We start from the raw sequence: 14,017 nt of genomic DNA, 5'->3' as shown, positions 1-14,017 counted from the left end.
TATAAGTTCCCCTGTCAGGCAACACATCCAGAGCCAGAAATCATGCAGTATATAATACATATGTACTTGTGCGTTCCAAAATGCTCACATAGTAGGCTATGTACATATTATCTAGGCTACAACTATTTATAAAACTATTTCTTTCTGTTTGTTCGCACTTCGCATACAAGTTACAAGAGCAAATTAAGTCATATAAGATCCTTAACATTCCAATTAGTTTGTCACGCCGCCGTTCTTAGCTCTATTAACGGCCCGACACATTTAACAACGATTACTGGGAAACTCATAAATAGCCCGATTAAAGCGATTATAGCAAGTAAACTACGTTAAATTACAATAGGATTATCTCCAGGTGCCGGCACCAAGGTGGTATGTATGTATGTAGCGGTACCGTAGCCAAGCTTAGACACCGTGTGGTGATTTAAAATACAAATCCTGCTTGCTAAATTCATAGAATGTGCCTTGAGCCCTTGTGTCACACGGTCTGCGATGGCATGGCCAACCTACCGGTCTGTCTGCATTCAAATATACTTTTATTGTCGGATACCCAACCATAACACTTATTTAGGTTTTAAGCTCTTGGTAATACACTGCTAGAGCTAATAGGCTTGTGTACTGAAGTCTAAACAGAAGAAAAGTACCTAGAGCCTACTTAAGCATAGCCTACTGTGAGAACATGTCTCCTTTATTTACTTAATGATGCTGTCATTGTTCCAATCACCTATTCTTAACCAACCAACTGGTGTTGAACCATTACACTATGGGAATGATGTCGGTAATATGGACCCGTAACAAAGATTTACGGGAGCTATGGGGGTGAGATGGGCATCACGAGAAAAACGCAATTTTCTTTAGACAGACTTTATCAGGGTTGTCAACCCACAATTTGGGGTTCAAGGGCCTTGTCGAAACCTGTGATTGGAAAACTGGGTCTTCTGGTTGTCGGACTCATAGCCAGTACTGAGTTACTGGACAAAACATGTATGTCATGTGGACTATTACTGTATAGACTGATTTAGAACTAGACTTTGATGCTGCACTGTAAAGCAGACATTCTGAGACTCGTTTCAAAGAGCGTCCAGAAATGTGGATTTATATTTGAACAAGACGCTCTGAAGTCTTTTCCAATCTTACTCCAAACATTCATCCATTTTAGGCCCAACTAGGTTAATCTGGTGCTTGGGGACTGGAGAGTGGCAACAGCAGCAGATACCACTGTAACTGGGTTAGCTCAATGTGCCAGACAACGCAAGCCCAGCTAGGCCCCTCCAGGATGCTGCTGTCAGGTGGTCCGCTGGGGCTGCTAAATAGGTTACCACGCAGAGTTGAACTACCCCTCCGTCACTGCCTCAAATAGGTTAGAGCACACAGAACAGTGGTGTGGCTGGCTCACTGCCGAATCCAAATAACTGGAGCTTCTCTGAATATTTGGATGGATGGAAGGAAGGATGTGTTAGGAGCACATGACTCCAAACACTGGACCGGAGTGTGTGTGCTGTCTTCGTCTGGAACCTGCCTGACCGAACACTGGACCGGAGTGTGTGTGCTGTCTTCGTCTGGAACCTGCCTGACCGAACACTGGACCGGAGTGTGTGTGCTGTCTTCGTCTGGAACCTGCCTGACCGAACACTGGACCGGAGTGTGTGTGCTGTCTTCGTCTGGAACCTGCCTGACCGAACACTGGACCGGAGTGTGTGTGCTGTCTTCGTCTGGAACCTGCCTGACCGAACACTGGACCGGAGTGTGTGTGCTGTCTTCGTCTGGAACCTGCCTGACCGAACACTGGACCGGAGTGTGTGTGCTGTCTTCGTCTGGAACCTGCCTGACCGAACACTGGACCGGAGTGTGTGTGCTGTCTTCGTCTGGAACCTGCCTGACCGAACACTGGACCGGAGTGTGTGTGCTGTCTTCGTCTGGAACCTGCCTGACCGAACGAATGCAGAGTGAGAGTATGAAAGCAGGACAAGGGGAATCATCAGGAGACGTGAAGCAGAAGGACAGGAGGTGACCACGACGATCGATCCAGAGATATCAGAACACGGATCTGCAGAGGAGAGGGTCAAGAAAGGTTGAGGGGGAAAGGAAGACACGGGGAGGAGGAAGAGTAGGACACCCGTAACCTGAGACGGCACGGTGGGGGAGTGGTGAGACGACAAGGAGGGACATGCAGCAGGGGTTCGACCTTCTGGGATTAAGTTGATTTTACAACTCACCTCTCAGCCTTCTGCAACATCATATTCAGCCTGTGACAAAAACGATGTGTGTTTATGTTTACGTGCGTCAATTTGATCTATATAGAGACCAGACAACAGTTACGACAGTCCTCACCAGTAAGGAAACACTACCAAGCCTGGATGAACTCATTAGTCACCATGTTGTTATCAGTGAGGAAGGGAAGAACAGGAAGAAAGGTATGGGGAGATTAGAAGTAGAGAAAAAGAGACACACAAGGAGAGAAAGAGGCCGATGGAGTGTTAATGTCTGGTTGCTGTAAGTAGTCAGAAAGATTCTGAGGAAACCTGCTACCAGTTATGTCTGAGTAGGCTAACATTTATAGCAAAGCTAATCCCATAGAGCTAGCATTAAAGGCTCATATGTATCCAATACAAGAGGAAGAATAAATCGCTTGCTAGCATGGGAGTTACAGACTAAGCCTGCACAATTGGCACTGCTGTGTGTGTGTGTTTGAGGTGTTCATGTTTGTGGCAAGTGCCTGTCCGGACGTTTGGAAGGTCTGCCTGCAAACCTGCACTGACTGATTCATTATTTCTCTCCCACTCTGCTCTTTTTGATACATTGCCATGGCAGCCAGCTGTGATGTGATGTTACCAGGGTAACAAGGAAACCTCTGCCCCCTCTAGTCCATCACCCTGTATTTCCCATCAGTTTGGACAGTATGCCCCTGCTATGTGTGCTTGTGTATGTATGAATGTATTCATTTACGTTAAGTGTAAAAATCAAGTCCACTATCTTGATGTATGAAGGGTAAGAGATCTTCTGTGTGAGTGTGTGTGTGTGTGTGTGTGTGCGCGTGTGCGCGCATTTCAGTTAATCTGGCAGTCCATGTGTTCCTTTGAGTTTAGGCAGTCTGGATAAGGTCACTCATGGCTTTGCAACATGTCAGCTGCATGTAGACATCCAGCACTTACCCAGGTCGATAGTCAGGTTGGTCTGAGCTTTCACTGTCTGCTCCCATACTAAGTCGAACTGATCAGAGGAAGGTGAGTAAAGAAGAGGGGAGGAGAGAAAAGGAGAGGAAATGACAGAAGAAGAGAGAAGAGAAGAGCGGGGTAATGTTGTGTTTGTGCTCTAGAGCCAAATCAAGCGTTTCCCGCAGTGTTTGTTCAATTGGTATGTGTTGTGTTGTATATCAGTATATAAGCTGAAAGAAAGCTACATTGACGTCAGTGATTTGATCAGATAATCCTCAGTTTGCCACGGTCAAGATTTCCTTTCACTGTATGTACTGCAGGGGTGAGTCACATTAGCCACCCAGCCCTCAGGGCCATCCGTCCAATACCCACCACCCCTCTCTCATTCCCTTTCCTCTCCACCTTTCTTTCCCTTTCCTCTCATCTGCCCTTCCCCAAGCACACTGGTTGGTCTTTTCTCCATGGATGGGTATCTATAAGAAAGTCCCCCAAGAGATCATCCCAACAGGCCCCTACAATCAACAATATAATCTAAACAGTCACTCAGTTGTCTCTCTCCATCCCTCTGTCCTGCTCATGTTTCTGTGTCTCTCCATCCCTCTGTCCTGCTCATGTTTCTGTCTCTCTGCATCCCTCTGTCCTGCTCATGGTTCTGTCTCTCTGCATCCCTCTGTCCTGCTCATGTTTCTGTCTCTCTGCATCCCTCTGTCCTGCTCATGTTTCTGTCTCTCTGCATCCCTCTGTCCTGCTCATGGTTCTGTCTCTCTCCATCCCTCTGTCCTGCTCATGTTTCTGTGTCTCTCCATCCCTCTGTCCTGCTCATGTTTCTGTCTCTCTGCATCCCTCTGTCCTGCTCATGGTTCTGTCTCTCTGCATCCCTCTGTCCTGCTCATGTTTCTGTCTCTCTGCATCCCTCTGTCCTGCTCATGTTTCTGTCTCTCTGCATCCCTCTGTCCTGCTCATGTTTCTGTCTCTCTGCATCCCTCTGTCCTGCTCATGTTTCTGTCTCTCTGCATCCCTCTGTCCTGCTCATGTTTCTGTCTCTCTCCATCCCTCTGTCCTGCTCATGTTTCTGTCTCTCTCCATCCCTCTGTCCTGCTCATGTTTCTGTCTCTCTGCATCCCTCTGTCCTGCTCATGGTTCTGTGTGTCTCTGCGCTCAGACAGCCTGTGAGTGTGTGTGTATGTGTGAGTGTGCAGCTTTAAGGGGCTGGAGTACAGAACATCTACGCCGCTTCAGGAACTGTAATCTCAAATTCATTTTTCTAATTGAGAACAAAGAGAGGCATTATGGGAGCTTTGCTGCTACGCCCACAGACCCAATCACAGAAGCCTGTCCTAATCATAGGATGGAGACAGGGCTGTGGACATTGTCAATACTGAGATACAGTAATAGACATTCCCTACATACCACATAGCATGCTTTATCTTTTTACTTTTTCTAATACTGCAGCTGGAGTTAAAAAGCATGTACTGTTGCATGCAGATGCATACAATTAGGAAATACTACTTCATCATAACATTGTGCCCTGAACTTTGACCCTCTAGCTCATACATTTGTCACGGTTCGTAGCACTGGATTTGCATATTGTTGAAAAAAGGTGTATACATTGTTTACCTTGGATATTAAAAACCCACCATGGAACTTACCAGAAACCTGCACACTGTCGGAAGGCAACCAGGAGCGCTCTGCTGTTGTTACTTTGTAATGTATGTAGTTCAGGTGAGGTTTCATTTGCTATGCTGAGGATTGTGGGTCAGAATAGCCATGAAAGCATGCGACTGGACATCCTGGTATTTTGGCATACTGTATTGGACATACTATGTATTGGGACATAAAATATTTTATTTCTGTCATACTAAATAGTTCTGGTATTGGGACGTACCCTATGTATCTAAAATGCTTGTGACAAGGGTCTATTTAGTCTTGGTTTACATTTACATTTAGTCATTTAGCAGACGCTCTTATACAGAGCGACTTACAGTAAGTACAGGGACATTCTCCCCGAAGCAAGTAGGGTGAAGTGCCTTGCCCAAGGACACAACGTCATTTGGCACGGGCGGGGAATCGAACTGGCAACCTTCAGATTACTAGCCCGACTCCCTCACCGCTCAGCCACCTGACTCCCTTGGTTATTCTAGGGGTTATCTAAACAGCCAAGTACGATAGGCTTATAGACATGTTTGTTTAGTTTGTAGCCTTGTAACTGCTGCTTAGTTTTTTATAGAACCTATATTGGTTGCCATGTTGGCTTTAGCAACACTGTGTCAACCACTCCCCTTGAGAGCATTCATAGCAACTCTTCATTTGCAGTATACAGTTATGGAAGCCTTCACCCTGTAACCTTCTGTAGCCTGCAGCACCTGGAGGAGGAGCCACCTGTGCTGTGGATCGCAGATGGCTGCATCCTCCCTGGCTGCCAGCAGAACTGGCCTTTTGTATTTGTTTGTTTTGTGTGTTTGCCGTTCTGTTTTGGTGTCTGCTTCGACTTGATTTGGGAGCCTTTTTTGGTTTGTAAAACCAATTCCTTGTTCTTAGAGATGTTGACATGTGGGGTGGATTAATAGTATTATCTACTCCATGTTGCTCTTTATCTGTCTATTATCCGTTGTAGAATGTGCGTGGAAATGTGTCTCTTTTTTGTGTAATTCCCCATAAAATTATACATGAAAATGCGAGCACACACATACCGTACACATACACACAAGTGCAGGCAGCTCAGTTCAGCACTGTAGGTATCCATGGAAACCTGTGGTCGTTTCTTTGTCAAGAGAAAATTCGTTTTGTGGTGAACGGTGATGCTGTGTGTGATGGATTGAAGGACTAAACTCTCTGGTAAACTAACGCATGGTTTCAAGTATGCATTGTCAGTTTAAGAGCTGTATTTGTCCTACCTGCCACTGTAGCCAGTCAGAGTGTAATCTTTCTCTTTCTCCCTTCCATCTGTCCAGGAGTCTACAACCACCTGAGGAGCAGCGAGCTGGTGTCTGACACACGCACAGTCCCTCGGTCTCCAGACCGTGGACAAGATCAGTCGTGGCCTGGCTAACTGGGGGGCTGATTGTGGAGGGCTGGCAAGGAAGAGGGTACAAGGAGGTCACCTGGGTGTCTTGGGAGCAGGCAAGCGCCGGCAGAACACATATTACAGATTAGGAGATTACAGAGAGCAAATTACCAGGCCACATCAGCCCAAACCAAATCTACATTTCCTCACCCAAACACACACACACAGTCACCAGAATTCTATCCCAGCTGCTACTGGTGGGCCGTGCTCCAACAACACACACACACACACACACACACTGCTGCAGGACAGCTGTTGCCCTCTTCCCTGGACTGGCCAGCTGGACGAAGATGAGATTGTTGTGGGATTGGTTTGTCTTTTCCACTCCTTTCAACCCTGTCTTGGAGATTGGAGACTGGTGCTCGCTAAACCCTTAACCAGTTATCATATATTCGTCGTAGACCAACCAGCCAATAGCCTTGCTAGATTATCACAGTCTCATCCAATCCCTGTGCAGTGTGATCACAATCTCGATGCCTTGATTACATTTGTTTCTATTCTTGGCAGCGCCGTTCTTTGTTTCTCCGTGGCGGTTGGACCGATACGATCACCACCCCTCTGATAGGCTAACAGCTTTTCTGAGGGTCCGTCTTGCAGTGACTTCTCCTCTCCTGTCAGTCGGGCGGTCAGACACAGCCAGTAGGATTGTGGGTATTTGTGGGGTTGGTAGGTTCTCAGTGTGCCAGTTTAGGAACAGACACTTCCTCCCATGCGTGGACTCCAGCTGCTCAGCTGTGTCTGGACGGCTCTGCTCGTCTGGATATAGTCACAGAGGGGAGCGACTGAGGAGAAGAAAAAATCAACGGCAAAGGAAAGAAGAAGAGGGAAAGTACAAAGCACAGAAGAGAAGAGAAGGCACACAGAACAGACAGGAGAGGGGGGGGGGTAAACGCGAGGAGAGAGAGAGTGTTATTTTAATAGGATGACTGAATACTGAATTGAGCGGTCTTCATGCAAGGCTGCTCTTTGTCTCCTCCCCCGTTAACTCTATCCTGGCTAGCCTGCTGGTGTCTGTCACTATCGCTGCTGCGAGTGTCAGATAGAGAGACACGAGAGAGAGAGAGAGAGAGAGAGAGAGAGAGAGAGAGAGAGAGAGAGAGAGAGAGAGAGAGAGAGAGAGAGAGAAGGAAACGAGACCTGGATATCGCGCCACCCACATGTCTGGGAGAGCAGTATGGACTAGCTACCAGGCTGAACACAAGACAACGGGGCTACTGACATGCAGGCTGATTCACGGTGACAGAGAGAGAGTTGACTAAGTCGTAGCTCAACTGCATCTCTCAGAATTGAGCTGGAATAGAATCTGGAGGGAGGTGTGAGAACCGGTAAATAGAGAGAGGGGGGGGGAGGAGAGAAGAGGACAGTGACGAGGAGCGAGCTTCAGCTGGGGCCCAAGTGAGAGATCCATAGGGCAGAATAGACAAGAAGACTGACAGACGGTGAAGCGAGGTCTAACTCCGTGCACGGAACCGTACCAGTTTGTTGGAGTTTGGGAAGCGCAGCACACTGAGCGGGCCCGAGGCCAGCGGGAGGGTGGGGACGGTGGCAGGCAGCGGGGCATGGCCGTGGGGAGGCCGCATCCCGCCCTCCCTGCACCGGGATGGGCGCTGGGGCTGGGGGGGCTGGGGCTGGGGGCGCTGGGGCTGGGGGGGCTGGGGCTGGGGGCAGGGTTTAAATAGGGCTGCACAGCTGCGACCCTGGCTGACCGGCGGACCCGGGCAGGGATTAGGTGTGGAGCGGGGGGCTCGTATTGGCACCAGTGGACCTAGCCCGCCCCCGAGTAGTGGTGGTGGGGTGAGGTGCTCCCTGAGGGTGTGGGTCCTGCTGGGCTCGCTGGCCCTCGTCTTCCTCACCTCGCTCTTCTTCTCCGTCTCGCTGCGCGGGGGCGGCAGCCTGCCATACCTCGACCCCTCCGGCTGGGAGGAGTCTCGGAGGGTGAAGCTGGTTCCCAGCTACGCAGGGGCGCAGCGCCACCCGGGGCCTGTGGAGGGCGCTCCACAGAAGACCTGCGCCTGCGACCACTGCGTAGGAGACCCTGGAGTCTCCGATTGGTTTGATGAGAACTATGACCCGGACATCTCGCCAGTCTGGACTCGAGACAACATCCAGCTCCCCTCCGATGTGTACTACTGGTGGGTGGTAAGTGGTCCAAATGGAGTCAGGTGGCTGAGCGGTTAGGGAATCGGGCTAGTAATCTGAAGGTTGCCAGTTCGATTCCCGGCCGTTCCAAAATGACATTGTGTCCTTGGGCAAGGCACTTCACCCTACTTGCCTCGTGGGAATGTCACTGTACTTGCTGTAAGTCGCTCTGGATAAGAGCGTCTGCTAAATGACTAAATGAAATGGATTTGGGTTTTGTTAATGAGAATTGGCCGTTCCACTAGTGATGGTTCAACTATTGTCGCACACTCACCCTACCCCCTGCTTTGCCAGCTTTGGCAGTTCCCATGTTACAGATCCTCAGTGGAGCATCTAAACTTTAACCCATATACAGTGACAGACTTTTCCAAACTAACTTATGGTCTATCTTCATAAGCCATGCCAGCCTGGCTTCTATTTAATAAATGGAGAGCTTTGCCAATTATATTAACAAGGGAGAGTGCTGGGTGGGTCCAGAGAGAAGACATTGAGTAATGTCTGAATACTGAAATGACCAAGTCAGCAAAGCCCTGTGGAAAAACAGCTTGCTTGTGTGTGTGTCTGTGTGTGAGAGTGAGTGAGAAAGACAGAGAGAAATCGAAAAAGATATTTACTGCTAGAAAAGACCTGTCTGCTTATGTAAAACTGGGTTTTATAGAGTTCTGTTCCTGGTGTTCAGTAGGCTACCTTCCAATTAATGAGCAGAAGGGGTTATGGGTGTGAGTGTTTATGTGTACGTGGGTTCTTAGGCCGAATCCTCTCAAATTGAGTGTGTTGTCCTTGAGTTGCTGACCAGCTGTTTTGTGCTGTGCTGTAGCTACAGTCCAGCTGTAATAGGCTCAAAGTGCTAACGCAGGCAGAGTGGTGCCAACTGGCCAGTAAGTCACAGAGTACGCCACAAATGATATAGTGGAGGACTACCGAGAGGAGAGGGAGGGAGGGTCTCTCTCGCTCTCTCGCTCTCGCTCGCTCTCTCGTGTGTCAGGATTTTAGATAGGACAGAGGCAATGTTTGGCTTGCCGGTACAACATCAGCCAAGTGTCAGCATGTAGAATGCTGTTGAGCTGTACAAGGTGGTTCTGGCCCTGCCTTCCAGGAGAGAATGAGGATAGGAAGATATGAGGGGGATATGAAACAGAACAGTAGGTTGGTTGGAAGGAAAGCAGTTATGGAGGTAGCAGAATTAGCTAACCTTCTGTGCTTACCTAGCTATCTTCTCTACAGTATCACCACACACACACACACACACACACACACGCACACACACACACACACACACACTAGTCACCCTCCATTCCGCTGATGGCCTTGTCTCTCTAGATGCTCCAGCCCCAGTTCAAGCCCCACAGTATCCAGCAGGTTCTGCAGCGCCTCTTCCAGGTGATCCCTGGCCACTCCCCCTACGGCTCCTGGGACCCCGCCCGATGTCTCCGCTGTGCCGTGGTGGGTAACTCTGGCAACCTGCGGGGGGCGGGGTACGGCCCCGCCATCGACAAACACAACTACGTCATGAGGTGAGAGGGTGTTTGCGGAGGACGGGAGGTCCTGTCAGGTGTTGTCAGAGAAGGAGAGATTGAAGTGACCACACCATCCCACATGTGCCACCACTCGAACTATTGAGATTCCTTTTAGCCTAGTCACCCATTGGCTGGCTGCCTGGCAGGTCATGTGACCTGTGCCGGGGTCCCTGCAGGGCCGTACTAGTGAGGGCTTTGTGTCTTAAGAAGATCAGAGTGGAGTGATATATATAGATTATAATAAACATGAATAGACACAGATCAGAAGTGTGTGCAGCTCAGCTAAAGCCTTCTGTCCCAATCTCCCAGTAGTGTCACACAAACATGCACTATCGTACACAAACACACACAGCACATTGTGTCCATGTAAATTCATACAGCCTGTATATAGAAGTATATACATCCATGCAGCAGTTGCACAAAGCACAGTGAGGTGCAAGAACAAAAAACGTATACTCTATTAATTATTATTAATTTGCGTTGGAGGGTGTTTTTGTGAAAGGAGTGTGAGAGATTTATGAAGAAGGGGAGATGGAGAATAATAAGAAAAATGAATTGCAATAACGATGCAAGAATTCTGTGTGTGTTGGGGGCGGCATAACAAACTGTAATTAAATCCCTTAGCAACATCAGCAGCCATTTGCTTCTTTCTGAAACCTGAGTGGGCTGAACCTGCCACCGGTTTGACAGACTGGAACTCTGCCACCAACTCTTTCCTTTTTTTTAACTCCCTATCTCTCTTAACCTACCCGTGTCTGCCTTCTATCTCTTCCCCTCCCTCCCTCTCCATGCCTTTCTTTTCCTTCTCTGTCTTCTCCTCCCACCCTCCTTCCCTCCTTTATCTATCTTCCCCCCCCCCCCTCTCCCTTCCCTCTCCCAGGATCAACCTGGCCCCTACTGTCGGCTATGAGGAGGATGCGGGCAGCCACACCACCCACCACTTCATGTACCCAGAGAGTGCCAAGAACCTGGCCGCCAACGTCAGCTTTGTCCTGGTGCCCTTCAAGACGCTGGATCTGCTCTGGATCACCAGCGCACTTTCCACTGGACAGATACGCTTGTAAGAGACCCCCACACACACGCACACACTCACACATACACACTATCCTGACCGATCTTCTCTGTAATGCACCCTTTTCACATGGTGCAGCCACGTGGACTGTTAGAATCACACAGCCGCATGCACATTGCTTTCATCCCTCTTGTCACTCTCTCTCCCTCTCTTCACACTCTCACCTCCCTCGGTCTCTCCCTCCTCCTCAGCACCTATGCTCCAGTGAAGCAGTTCCTGCGGGTGGACAAGGACAAGGTACTTCATCGTCCTCGTCTGCGGGCCCGTCCTGTTACTGTCTGTGCTCCTTCTGATCACACAGGGGGTTCTGTAAAAGTCAGCACCTTGATTTTGTTTTCCTTTTCCTTTTTACTTGGTTTGCTGTCTTTTAAAATCTTGAACCCCCTCCCCCTCCCCGCTCCCCGCCCCCAGGTCCAGATCTTCAACCCCGCCTTCTTCAAGTACATCCATGACCACTGGACGAGGCATCACGGACGCTACCCCTCCACTGGCATGCTGGTCCTGTTCTTTGCCTTGCACGTCTGTGACGAGGTCAGCGTCATCCACATGCACCCTCAGACACATGCTCACACACACACGCACTCACACACAGAGGCAAACACGCTCACGTGTTGATTGTGGAAATGAACAGGAGAGTGATTCCTGTGTATGATCTAACACTGCAGGTGAATGTGTTTGGGTTCGGTGCTGACAGCCGGGGAAACTGGCACCACTATTGGGAGCAAAACCGCTACTCGGGAGAGTTCCGGAAGACGGGGGTCCATGACGCCGACTATGAGGCCCAGATCATCCAGAACCTGGTTAAGGCCGGCAAGATCACCGTGTTCCCTGGGAAGTGAGAGCTCCCCTCCTGGGGAGAGAGGACAGTGGGTGGGGGGGTGAGCAGGACGTGGGGGCAGGAGAGCTTGGACCTTGGGAGGGTGAGGAGGAGAACCAGGGAAGGGATTTGGGACATGAACACTGTCAAAAACAAGTCTGTTGGTCGTTTGTTGGTGTACAGGATGGAGATTGGGTTGCGTGATGTGGAAAGATACTCTGACAGCCCCCAGAACCATCTCACCCCCCCCTGATGTTTGAGGAGGACAAACACACCTCCCGAGGTCCTGGTGAGGTTGGACATTGCCCCTCTGCTCTGCTCTCTCTGCCAATAAAGGACACAAGGACATCCAGGGACACCTGCTCCCATATCCGGAACAATCTAGATCAAGGACCCTGAGAGTTGTGGCCTTTCCCCTGGATAAACATGTCAACATGACCTGTCAACTCCACTCTTTTGCTCAATCATGATGCGCCTTAGGGTCTCTCCAGCTCAGAGGCTCCGCATCCCAGTGACAAGCCACACCCACCTGTAGAGTTGCTGCTGATGCCGCTCCCCTGGGGGCGGGGATTAGCTAGTTGAAGTTGACATGCTGTATATGTGAGACTGTAGAAATTCTGAATGACAGTGTCCGTGTTGTAACTAGGTGACTATCATGGTATAGGTAAGACCCACAGACAGGCATATGACCACACATATAATTATATTAACCCTTTTTCTTTCAGTATTGTTTAATAGTTCTAGTCGACTAATCATCCTGCTGATTGGATTGGGTAGACGGATCACATGCACATGAAACCCCACTAGCGCAGGTATCAGTTGGACTAAACCACTCGGTCACAGTCCTTCGCAAACACGCGCACAAGAAGATCATTTCAGCGGTCTCTAGCAGCTATTGGTAGCCACGTGTCGCTTAAACTGAGCACCGAGTGCTGAAAGGCAGAGAATGGTCATAATCGGCCTGCTGCCCTCTGCTGGTATAAGAAAGAAATGCTTCTCACTATTTCAATCAGACAGGATGTGTAACATTGTATAGTAATAACATGATGATGATATGATGATAACCACACTATTGTATACTACCTTCCATCTGCTTTAGTTATGTTTTTTACTTTTGTACATGTTTAGTTTATATCTGACACTAGAGATATGTGCTGGACTGGTCTTAAATTCCAGTATTCAGTGAGTGAGTTAAGTTGAGTGAGACAGACAAAAAGACTGTCCATCATTTTCCTGTCGTATTTTCTGGTTTCTCTTGTCTTGTATCAGTGAGTCTTTATATATGTATGCGTGTCTAAAGTTTAGACTCGAAACACACACACATCCAAGCTTACGTGCCTTGTCCTGCTGATGGACACACCAGCCCTGCAGTGTATCATCGACCTCAGCCACACAAATACATCCACACACACACACTACATGGTCATATGTAACCTGTACATTCAATGCTTCAAGTTCATCACTCACACACATCTCGGTCTTGGCCTTGCTAAGAGCTGTGCCTTTCGATCTTCACTCCAACACACACACACACACACACACACACTCTCTGCCTAGTGGAGTGGAATACGTATCACTGTACTCTGCCTTTCTGGAGGTTTGTAGAAACCTCCCTCACCTCCTGGCATTTGCTCTTCACCTTGGCAGTATTTCGTCTTGATGACACGGGACTGTGATAGACAGATGTAACCATATTCCTTTTGAACCTGTGGCTGTATTTAAATGCTACTCTTGCAGTGTTCTATTCTCTGTCTGTGACTGTGGTAATTTTCCGTGGATGCTAATGTGTTCAACATGACAGAGAAGCCTGTGTAGGGGGAATGTATCTGGTGGCTCCTCAAACATATCTTCACCAGACATCCAATAAAGGAAGTTTGAATGACTGGTCTGAAAACACATTCAGCACTGTCCATCCACGTAAAGCAGTGAATGAAGCACCACAGAAAACCAAACGACATGGTGAGGTATTACCAGTAACTAGTAATCTGTTCAATATGCTCACAGTACAGTTATCTGGTGGAGATTGCATTGTCATGTTTTCTCAGGATAAGGACACCATTTTTCCTTTCAGTGCTGTTCCACTGCAGAAGGTTCACCTCTGGGAGCAGGCTTAGCTCCACCCTGCTCTGTTGCCCCACATTACACAAGTGGATAGACTCTAATTTGGGGTGTGCTTAATTTACCTTTCTTGAAAAAGCAGGGAAGCCTTCCTCCTATTCAAGCAGCTCAGGCACAAACCAGGAAATGAAATGAATG

The 14,017-nt window shown here is 48.8% G+C and overlaps 1 protein-coding gene across 1 annotated transcript; it reads left to right on the top strand.

Moving 5' to 3' along the window:
* Positions 1 to 7,884: 7,884 nt before the first annotated feature.
* Positions 7,885 to 13,643, top strand: st3gal2 (ST3 beta-galactoside alpha-2,3-sialyltransferase 2; the record flags this gene model as incomplete). The annotated part of the gene is made up of 6 exons (XM_062460763.1): positions 7,885 to 8,355; positions 9,676 to 9,869; positions 10,753 to 10,932; positions 11,136 to 11,181; positions 11,356 to 11,475; positions 11,610 to 13,643. Coding segments are annotated over 6 exons (1,185 nt in total), but the record flags the coding sequence as incomplete, so codon positions are not given.
* Between the last annotated feature and the right edge of the window lie 374 nt (positions 13,644 to 14,017).

The sequence above is a fragment of the Osmerus eperlanus genome, chromosome 5 (assembly GCF_963692335.1).
Source record: "Osmerus eperlanus chromosome 5, fOsmEpe2.1, whole genome shotgun sequence".
NCBI classification, from domain to species: domain Eukaryota; kingdom Metazoa; phylum Chordata; class Actinopteri; order Osmeriformes; family Osmeridae; genus Osmerus; species Osmerus eperlanus.
The sequence above is the reverse complement of the archived record's forward strand: the minus strand, read 5'-3'. Positions and strand labels throughout refer to the sequence as shown.